Genomic DNA, 11422 nt, shown 5'->3' with positions numbered 1-11422 from the left:
TTGTGGCATTGAATTGTAAATACAGGAGATAACCATCATCTTATGACTCATCACTAATAAGAAGCTAAAAGCTGAGACTTAATGTAATACTTAAAGCAATAAATATCATTTATGAATTCTGTGGTTTTCTTCTTCGTAGCTACGCTTGTATATCAGGACATGGACATTGAGCTTTGCTCCCAAAGGCATATGGAGCTCAAGAGGAGATGCCAAGACTTCATGTAAGTAACTTAAATCAACAGAATGATAAAAACCTTTCACAATACTTTACAAAAATAAATAATAACATTACTACAGATATAAAAGTAATAGTGTAATCCAGAAAATCAGTGGCTTAACTTTCAAAGGAACAAGTGAAATATCTGAAATCTGCTACACCACACTGGTAGATTCCACATCATACGAAAGAAAGAAAAACTCATGTTAAACTCATTTTTATTTTTTCATTTACTCCACAGCAGTTTATAAATATGTTTATAAAATTAGTTTATGCACTGCAGATATGTGCAGCATGACTCTGCTTATTTAAAAAAAATGGTAAATTTGGAAATTTCTCACGCCATCATTCCCTATCTGTAAATCGTACTGACCGTCGGAGAACTTTGTAACTGCGTCCAAACAAAATCTATATTCCGCACCCTTATGAATAAAGATGCTACAAATGGTTCTTTGAGACAAACCATAGAACCATTTTTGTAATACAGATAAATGTGTGAAAACCTTAATACTGACTTTGAAAAAAAAAAATTTCGGTTAGCGCTCTGGGCTGTTAATGATAAGGTTTGTGGGTTCGATTCCCGGGCTCGGCAAGCTGCCACTATTGAGCCCTTGAGCAAGCCCCTTCACCCTCTCTGCTCCCCAGGTACTGGAGTTGGCTGCCCACCACTGTTGGTGGGTAGGTGTGTGTGTGTTATCTATGAAAATGTACATGCTGGAGTATTTTACTGGTCTGTCCTGCAGATGGAAGGAATATCTGCCCGGGTTACCTTGGATTGTCAATGCTGCCAAAACATCTGATTTGCCACATGAGGTCCAATTCTCTTTTACCAAGGAAATGGAAATGGACTTCTGTGTTCTGAAAGCATGAGTTTTATTCAGTTCAATAATCAAGTTTTAGGAAGGTGTTACTGAATCCCAGCTTAAACATCCTCATATTTTGTATTTCAGGTTGACTGAGTTGAAGTTGGAAACTCCGTTCAGATCTGGTTCATGGCACAGCCTAGATGACCTGCATGACCACTTACATGGCTTCAATGGTATTTATGTATTTGTAATGTAATTATAATTACAATGTAATTGTAATTATTAATGTAATTAAACTGAAAAAAGTAATTAAACTTGTTCAGTCACGTGACATGCCCAGCAGTCAGCCGCAGCAGCCAGGCGCCAGTGCACGAATTCCGCAGAAAAGAGCTTGAGGAATTCTTTTACATTTTGCCCATTTAAAAGAATATTTTGTATATAAAAATGGGAGAAACGCAAGTAGTTTTTATTAGGATAGCAACTGTGTTGTGATTTCAAAATATTTTGCTGTAATGCGTTACTTTACTTTACTACAGAAAATGTACTCATATTACTGTAATGTGTTAATTTATTTTGCAACAGAAAAAGTATTCATTACTGTAATGCGTTACTTTACTTCGTTACAGAAAAAGTATTCATTACTGTAATGCTATACTTTACTTCACAACAGAAAAAGTCCTTATTACTGTAATGCATTACTTTACTTCACTACAGAAAAAGTGCTCATTACTGTAATGCTATACTTTACTTCGTTACAGAAAAAGTATTCATTACTGTAATGCGTTACTTTACTTCATTACAGAAAAAGTATTCATTACTGTAATGCGTTACTTTACTTCATTACAGAAAAAGTATTCATTACTGTAATGCGTTACTTTACTTCGCAACAGAAAAAGTACTCATTACTGTAATGCGTTACTTTACTTCGCTACAGAAAAAGTGCTCATTACTGTAATGCTTTATTTTACTTCGTTACAGAAAAAGAATTCATATTACTGTAATGCGTTACTTTACTTCGTGACAGAAAAAGTACTCATATTACTGTAATGCGGTATGTTGTACCGCACTAGCCTCCAATGTATGTGCTCTTTTTATAGTAGTTTATGTCCAGGAGAATTGGAAAACTGATGAGTTCTTTGGGGCTCAGTTACTGAACGGACTCAACCCCATGATGATTGAGTATTCATTTTCACCAGTGCGTTTCTGGACATGTTCTGAGCCTCATCTCGGTTCTTTCAGAAAGGGAATATCTTCCTCTGTGACTACCAAAGGCTGGACGGCTTGACTGGCAACGTGATCAACGACACGCAGCAGTATCTGTCTGCTCCACTCTGCTTGCTCTTCAGCACCCCTGACAAAACGCTTAAACCAATCGCAATCCAGGTAAGCTTTGTTCAGGAGTCGTTTCATTGCTATCTTGAACTTGGATGACCTGAACTCTGAAGACACTTGTGCTGTTTATCTTCTCTTCTCCATTAATAACATAGTTTTTCAGAGTTTCAGGGTCTGACATAAAAAACAGTGTCTTTGTTAAGTGGGAGTGACAATTTCCCTTCAGAATGAATAACCCTAGTTTACAGTTTAGTTTAAACAGGCTTATTTCCTTACAGTTACAGCAGAAGCCTGAGAACAACCCCATCTTTCTCCCCACTGACTCGGAACTGGACTGGCTGTTGGCAAAGATCTTTGTGAGGAACGCAGAATTCAATGAGCATGAGCTGAACTTCCACCTGCTGCGCACACACCTGCTGTCCGAGGTTTTCACTGTTGCAACACTGCGCAACCTGCCTTCAGCCCATCCGCTGTACAAGGTGAGCACCTATTCTTCCTTCATTTCTATATTTCCAAAATATACCATATAGGAGACAAAGAAACACTGATGATTGGCTAAATGAGTCCATTCAGGATAGAAAAGAATCAACAGTGAATAAACAAAGTGATTCCACGCTGTCTTTAAATGGTCCATGCTGGTAGTACTGATACACACCCGTGTGTGAAGTGGGGCCAGTTCAGGAGGACAGAAACAGAGAGGTATCTCTTAGATTGGGGGTGATAATCAATCAAAATTCAGAGTAGAAATGAAGACTTATTAGCTTCAGCAAGCTAGAAAACTGCACCCTGCACTTACTGCTGAAACGCCATGTGTATAGTGTGTGTATATGTGTATAGTATATATATTAAAAAGGTAAAGGTGCACGTATTTGTCACTGTACAGTGTACAGCGAAATGTGTCCTCTGCATTTAACCCATCTGGTAGTGAACACACACTCACACACACATGTGTTAGGGGCAGTGAGTACACACACACACACACACACACACACACACACACACACACACACAGAGCGGTGGGCAGCCAACTCCAGCGCCCGGGGAGCAGAGAGGGTAAAGGGCCTTGCTCAAGGGCCCAACAGTGGCAGCTTGCCGAGCCCGGGAATCGAACCCACAACCCTGTTATCGACAGCCCGGAGCTCTAACCGCTGAGCCACCACTGCCCCTATAATGTGTATAGTGTGTGTATAATGTGTATATAGTATGTGTATAATGTGTGTATATGTATAGTGTGTGTGTATAGTGTGTTTAATGTCTGTATGTGTATAGTGTGTGTATAATATGTGTATGTATATAGTGTGTGTATAATGTGTGTATGTGTATAGTGTGTGTGGATAGTGTGTATGTGTATAGTGTGTGTGGATAGTGTGTATGTGTATAGTGTGTATGTGTATAGTGTGGGTGGATAGTGTATAGTGTATGCATGTGTATAATGTGTGTATGTGTATAATGTGTTTATGTATAGTATGGGTATAGTGTGTGTATGTGTGTATAGTGTATATGTGCATAATGTGTGCATGTGTATAGTGTGTGTGGATAGTGTGTATGTGTATGGTGTGTGTGGATAGTGTGTATGTGTATGGTGTGTGTGGATAGTTTGTATGTGTATGGTGTGTGTGGATAGTGTGTATGTGTATGGTGTGTGTGTGGATAGTGTGTATGTGTATGGTGTGTGTGGATAGTGTGTATGTGTATGGTGTGTGTGGATAGTGTGTATGTGTATGGTGTGTGTGGATAGTGTGTATAGTGTGTGTATGTTTTTTGGTTGATGTTCTTGTTGTTAATGTAGTCTCTGTCCCCTTCAGCTCCTCAGACCACACACACGCTACACACTCCACATCAACATCATGGCTCGAGAAAAGCTGATCTCAAGCACGGGGCACTTCGCTAAGGTACCTTCATGCTGCATCTGTTAAAAAATCTAAATCAAAGGAAAATGAAGTGTGAAGACTGGAGTGCTGATTCTTTGGGCCAATTTCTACCTTCCAGTACACCGCTATAGGCCGTGACGAGGTGGTCCACACCTTTCTGAAGAGGGCATTCTCCTCCCTGACCTATAGCTCTCTCTGTCCGCCCGATGACATCAAGGCAAGAGGTCTGGAGGACATCCCCAACTTCTACTACAGAGATGACGGCCTGCAGCTCTGGAACATCATCTCCGGGTACTGTGACCTGCTGAACTATGAGGAATATGAGAGATGTGCAGGATCTGGCATTCTGTGTGAAATCACATGACTCTTATTTTTACTGTTGTTCTTAAATCTGAAAGCCATCTAAAATAAGTCAATATTCAGGTTATTAGACTTCAAAGTTCGATAATTGTGCACAGTTATTGTGGACCTGGTATCTTCTGGCTTATATGTTATTAAACATGCAGTAGAGACAGGATGTAACCACCTCTATTTTATGTAGGTTTTAATTACACATAACACCATAGTGGTTGAAATAGCTCTGGATCAGCTCTGACTCTTACAATTTTCATTGTTCTCCAAAACAAACCCATTTTTTATTTTATTAAATAAAATTACATTATATTATTACATTATTTATATATATATAAATGCTGCAAAATTTGGTTTGTTTTGTAGAACAATAAATCTAATTTTGAGTTTTTACAGCATTTATATATGTTATATTGCATTTATATTTGCATATATATATATATATATATATATATATATATATATATATATATAATTTATTTAAATATACACATATATATATATATATATATATATATATATATATATATATATATATTTATGTATAAATGTTGCAACATCTCAAAAGTTTAAAAAATTTCTGTTTTGGGTGAAGTGAAACCCACCTGTCAGGTAATTTGCTGTAGATTTCTGACCAAATACCAAATTTCATTTGCTTTAGGTTTGTTGCAAACCTGTTGACACACTACTACCAAACAGATGATGATGTGAAAAAAGACACCGAATTACAGAACTGGATTAAAGAGATATTTAAATATGGATTCCAAGAAAACATCCAAACTGGTATGGCCTATTGATTTTGGCAGTGATTATTTTATGTTTTACTACAAAAGCATCATATAGTAATCATTTTATTGTGAATATGTTTATTTTTATGATTTAAAATTGTGTTCTGACTCAATTTCTCATGAGCAGGAATTCCTCAGTCTTTTACAAAACTGAACGACCTTATCAAGTTTGTCACCATGGTGATCTTCACAGCATCTGCTCAACACGCTGCGGTCAACAACGGCCAGGTCCATCAGTTTTGTGAAAATTTCATATTAAAAATGAATGATGAGCAGCTAAACTAAAGTTGATCCTAAATCTGTCTCCACTGCCTTTCAGTTTGACTTTGGCGGCTGGATGCCCAACTTTCCCAGCTCCCTCAGACTCCCTCCACCAAAGAAGAAGGGAAGCACCACAGAGGAGACCATTCCTGCTACTCTACCAGATGTGAACACCACAGTCTATACAATGGCCTTCCTGTACCTGCTGAGCAAGAAATCCACTGACCGCGTGAGTCCTGCACATTTTACCCATCTGTGGTAGTGAACACACACACACACTAGTGAACTAGGGGCAGTGAGCACCCACCCAGAGGGGTGGGCAGCCAACTCCAGCAAGGAAGGGCCATGCTGAAGGGCCCAGCAGTGGCAGCTTGCCGAGCCTGTGTATGTATCGAACCCACAACCCTGTCATCAATAGCCCGGAACTCTAACCACTGAGCCTCCACTGCCCCTATAGCCTATAGGGGACACAGAAGGTGGAGGTGGGAATTTATAGGACGTTCGATTAGGAAGAGGAGGAGCTTCAGGCATTTCATAAACAGGAGCCCAGACAGAATCCCTGCAGTTACTGAGTCAAAAGCCGTAGTGTGGAACAGGCCTCGCTGTGTTCAGGGGTTCGTTTGGTAGTGACCATGAGATATGTTCATAAACAAATCAAATAAAAGATTACTACCAAGATAAAAGCATATCTTAAAGATCCGACTGTAAGAAATCCATTTTTCTCTCATATTCCTGCAGCGCCAGCTTGGGGATTACAGAGAGCAGCTGTTCGAGAGTGATGTGAAGGGTGTCTTCGATCATTTTCAAAAGGATCTCCAGAAACTTGATGAGAAAATTCAACACAGGAACAAAGGCTTTGAGTTTCCTTACTGGTACCTGCAACCAACACACGTGGATAACAGCGTTGACCTGTAGAAGAGTGATCTGGCCAGAGCTGGGCAGTGATGGGCAGTCACTTTATTTAGAGTTTGATTGGGGTTTGATTAGGGTTTGATTGGGGTTTGATTGACTGTGATTAATATACATATATTATCAGCTGATTGATTTGCAGTGATATATATATATATATATATATATATATATATATATATATATATATATATATATATATATTATTAGAGTTTGAGATGTTTAAGCTTAAGCACATTATAACCACATTACAGAATTAGGTGTTGGTGTTCTGAAGGTAGATGTGTAAGAAATCAACATAATGGCCTTTCAGGGCCATGAGGCTAGATTAACCTTTCTTTTTTATTTTCAGTTATATTTACATTTACATTTATAACATTTAGCGGATGCTCTTATCCAGAGTAACTTACAAAGTTACTGGTATTGCAGAGGTGGGCCAGTGTAGTGTTGGGAGTCTTACCCAAGGACTCTTGTTGGTGTAGCGTAGCACCCACAGTCACCCAGACCGGGAATCGAACCCCAGTCTTCCACATGGTGTAATAGCTCACTGACAAGTAGTGGTGTTATCTGTTGTGTCAAATCAACCCCAAAAAAGTTCATATTTACTAATTATTTTAATTAAAACATGTCATGATTTTTTTTAACACTCTCGTGATTTATTTTTTGTTTAGTCATTCTGCATCAAAAAATTGTTTTTGTCTTTGACTATTCTTTGAATAAAGCTGGCAAAAGCAAATTTGGAGTTTGGACTGTGTTTTTTAACCTTTAAATGTTTTATTTTGATTTATTTATTTATTTATTTACCTACTTAGATATTTACCAAAAATGATATTGTCCCTTTTAACTGAGAAATTGCAACAATTACAATATCGTTGTTTATCACCTAACTTGCTAGATCTTCCTAAAACCCCACCCACCATTACCGCTAGCTCTACTATGTATGGCAGGACACTCCCACAAACATTTCTGATACCTGTTAATACACAATTAAAACCGTTTAAACACTCGTATGATTTTGCATCAAAAAACTGTTTTTGTCTTTGACTATTTTTTTAATAAAGCTGGCAAAAGCAAATTTGGACTTTGTTTTATAACCTTTACATTTTGTAATTTTATTTATTTATTTATTTACTTACTTATTTACCAAAAATGATATTGTCCCTTTTACCTGAGAAATTGCAACAATTACAATACCGTTGTTTATCACGTAACTTGCTACCATTAGCTCTACTTTGTATGGCAGGACACTTCCACAAACATTTCTGATACCTGTAAATAAACAATAATAACCTATAGTTGTTATACACACAATTGAAACGGTCATTCACAGCCCACATCAAGTTTGACCTCCCGGTTTGTGCATTTGAAATCATGTAAAACACAAAACTGACAATGTTGTGAAATTACAGAGTCAAAATAAAAACTGTACATTTCCTCCTCACATCTCCTCACTGCCCATTGAGCTACTCCTAAATCACCTCACCGGGACACACCTCCACATATCAGTGGTTGGTGTGGTGCAACAGATAACACCACTAGCTGTCAGTGAGCTACCACACCATGTGGGAGACTGGGGTTCGATTCCCAGTCTGGGTGGCTATGCTGTGCTACACCAATAAGAGTCCTTGGGCAAGACTCTTAACACTACACTGGCCCAACTCTGTAATATGAGTTACCTTGTAAGTCGCTCTGGATAAGGGCATCAGCTAAATGCCATAAATGTAAATGTAAATGTAAATATCAGAGGTGGGCCTGGCTTCCTACCACAAAGCAGAAGCCCAGCCCAAACCTCCAGAGCTCCCTCTACCCTCACAGTCATCTCCCACAATATCATAAGTTGAAGGTCTGAACTGGAACAGAATGTTATTGGAGCTTAGTTTTGAAGCAATTGAGGAAAACTGGAGGTTTTAAGTGTTCACTAATTTACTGTTCCGAACCTCAGTCTAAAAACAATGGTGCTACTAAAGGTTCTTTCGTCCTTTAAAGGTAGATGGGTTCCTCGGACCGACTCTTGGTTTCTGCCATGGTTTCTCCTTGCCACTGTCGCCACCACCTCCATTGTGGTGCTTGCTCATAAGAGGTGTGGACCTGGATCTCTGTAAATCTCTTTGTGACCACATTAGTTTTGAAAGGGGCAATAGAAATACATTTTGAATTGAATTGAATTGAATTCTTTGAGCGATGCCATAGAGAGAAGAACTGCTTTTGGTTCCATGAAGAACCAGTTTTGTAATAGAAATGTGATAATTAAATTAATGAAGAACCTTTATATCAAGAGCAAGTTTTTGGGGTTTTTACAGGTTCTTCACACTCACAAATAGGGTTATTATGGAACCATAATATGAATAATCTTTCAAACTAAAGATGTGCTAAAGAGTTTATAAAAAATAAATTCTGCTATATAAAACTAAGCAATCAATGGAAAAGAGAAGCAAAACTCAATCAAATCAAATTGTTTATAAAATAACTGTGTGTTTTTGACATATGCTAATTATTTGGACACCTGCTCATTTAATGCTTCTTCTGAAATCAAGAGTATTAAAAAGAGCTGATCCTGCTTTTGTTGGAGTAACTGTCTCTACTGTCCAGAGAAGAAGACTTTCTACTAGAATTTGGAGGAGAAGCATTGCTGTGAGGGTTTGATTGCATTCAGTGACTTTAGTACGAGAGCGTTTGTGTGGTCATGATGTTGGATCATCCCCCCACCTCATCCCGTCTCCCTAACTTATCCCAAAAGTACTGGATGGAGCTCCTCCACCATCATTCCAGAGAACACAGTTCTTCCACTGCTCCACAGCTCAATGCTGGGGGGCTTTATACCCCCCCTCTAGCCCACACCTGACATTTGGCAGCATGGAGCCAATAGGATCATCATCGTTGATCTGCTCCAGAGAGTCCTATTCTATTGGCAGTACTTCTTCTCTACAAGGACTTGACAAGCTGTGTGTGTGTGCATTTGCACATCTGTGTCAGCAATGGGTGCAGCTTAAAGTAGCTGAATGCATTCATTAGAAGGTGTCCACAAACGTTTGTATATATTGTGTAGTTAAAATCTGGCAGTTATTTTTATATTGTATCAGAATTTCATGGACTGAATGGACTGATTATATTTCAGTGTAAACAACAGAATAGTATTATTAAGCAAACAGTGTGTGTAAATTCGGTGGATCACTGAAGTGATGTGCCGTGTTTCTTTCTTATGAAATTCTTCATGCATTCATTCGTTTTTAAACTAAAGAAACTTTCTTATAGAAAAAAACGTAATGAACTTAATTCCAACTCCATTTCTCTAAAGAAGTGAAGATGACGATCCAAGTAGTTTTACAATTGACTCACTTCAACCAGCTGGGACTTTGCATCGTCGACATCGGCTCTCAGAACCGGCTGATGAATTGCTTTAGTGATAAAACAGCTCTCTGTCGTTACACAACATCAAATAAATGACAGTTTTAGGGTGAGGAGAAATTAGGAGGTCCCTAATGGAAGGAGATAAAATATTGGGTTCTGATTGATAAATGTTTTATGGAGGAATTTAAACAGCAGTGTTGAAGTTTGAGGAGAAGCACTCTGGACTGTTTGGGGTTTTGTAATAAGGAAGTGAGGACTGCTGGGCTTGGCCACAGTGATAAGATATCAGAGCCCATTTACAAATCAGTGTTCAAGGTCAATCTGAGAGGGTTTCAAAAATATCTAACTAAAGTGTTTAACAAATAATTTATGTATGAAAATGAATGGAAGTGTAAAAAAGGAAAATATGGCTTCAGGTTTTCATGTCATTTGTGTTATATATATATATATATATATATATATATATATATATATATATATGTCATCTATATATATGTCATATATAATGCCATCGCAAATGACATTAAAGCTTGAAGTAATATTTAGCATTATATATATATATAAGCAATTGTTTGCAAACTGGTCTAAACTGGAAAATAATGTTATTTGAGTTTTGAAGGAATTGAGGAAAACTGTAGGTTATAGACTGAATCACAGTCTATAAACAATGGTGCTACTAAAGGTTCTTTCGTCCTTTAAAGGCAGATGGGTTCCTCAGACTGAGTCTTGGTTTTTAAGCCATGGTTTCTTGCCATTGCCACTGTCGCTAACACCTCCATTGTAGCACTTGCTCATAAGAGCCGTGGACCTGGCAATTATTTGCCTCTGAACATTTAATTTGATTAATATTTGATTATTTTGATTATTTATTAATAATAGTAGCAGTAGAATCATTTTAAATGATGTATAGAGCCAATTCTGAACTTTTTATTTTTGTAAAGAACAATGCACAAGACATTTTCCTTATATTTAAAAAACAGGCAAAATTCTTATGCATTCAGGTGTGTCTGAGTTGTCATGGTTCCATATAAAACCACTGCATTTACAAAAGAACCCTTGGATAACGCCTTTTACATCAGTGTACTGAAAAATAGTCCCTTACCACATAAAAATAGTCTCTCTTCTGTTGCTATATAAAACCATGGTTCTAGAGAGCCATCTTAAATAAGCTGTCCAGCAGTTTTCCCGAAATTGTTATTTTCTCATAACAATAGTTCACCCTTATTAACCCTGTAACGCAGAAAGGCTTATCACATTACCCAGTAACTACAGGGACATCTGTACAACCTGGTGGGGCTGTTCTCTGGTCTTAGAAGTTAGTAATAACATTTTGGGCCCACCGACGGGACCCACGCTGTTTTTAGGGGTTAAAAAGGTTCTATGAATCACCATCTAAGAGGTTTTCCATGTATTAGAGGAACCATTTAACCAGGCAATGGACCATTTATGCACCTCTTGGAGATCATGGTTCTATGTAGAACAGTTGGCTTTAGTAAAGTACCTTTGCAGAAGCCTCTTTTTTAAGAGTGTAGACAGGTT

At 37.9% G+C, this 11422-nt stretch overlaps 1 protein-coding gene across 1 annotated transcript; it reads left to right on the top strand.

Moving 5' to 3' along the window:
• The first annotated feature begins 1355 nt into the window (after positions 1–1355).
• LOC140539710 (hydroperoxide isomerase ALOXE3-like) lies at positions 1356–6541 on the top strand. Its single transcript, XM_072662471.1, is given in 10 exon segments — positions 1356–1389; positions 2121–2255; positions 2258–2406; positions 2634–2834; positions 4161–4247; positions 4345–4517; positions 5239–5360; positions 5493–5593; positions 5685–5855; positions 6365–6541. Coding segments are annotated over 10 exon segments (1350 nt in total).
• Positions 6542–11422: the final 4881 nt, after the last annotated feature.

The sequence above is a fragment of the Salminus brasiliensis genome, chromosome 18, assembly GCF_030463535.1.
Source record: "Salminus brasiliensis chromosome 18, fSalBra1.hap2, whole genome shotgun sequence".
Taxonomy (NCBI): domain Eukaryota; kingdom Metazoa; phylum Chordata; class Actinopteri; order Characiformes; family Bryconidae; genus Salminus; species Salminus brasiliensis.
Note: the sequence above shows the minus strand (reverse complement) of the source record. Positions and strands in the feature narration are given on the sequence as shown.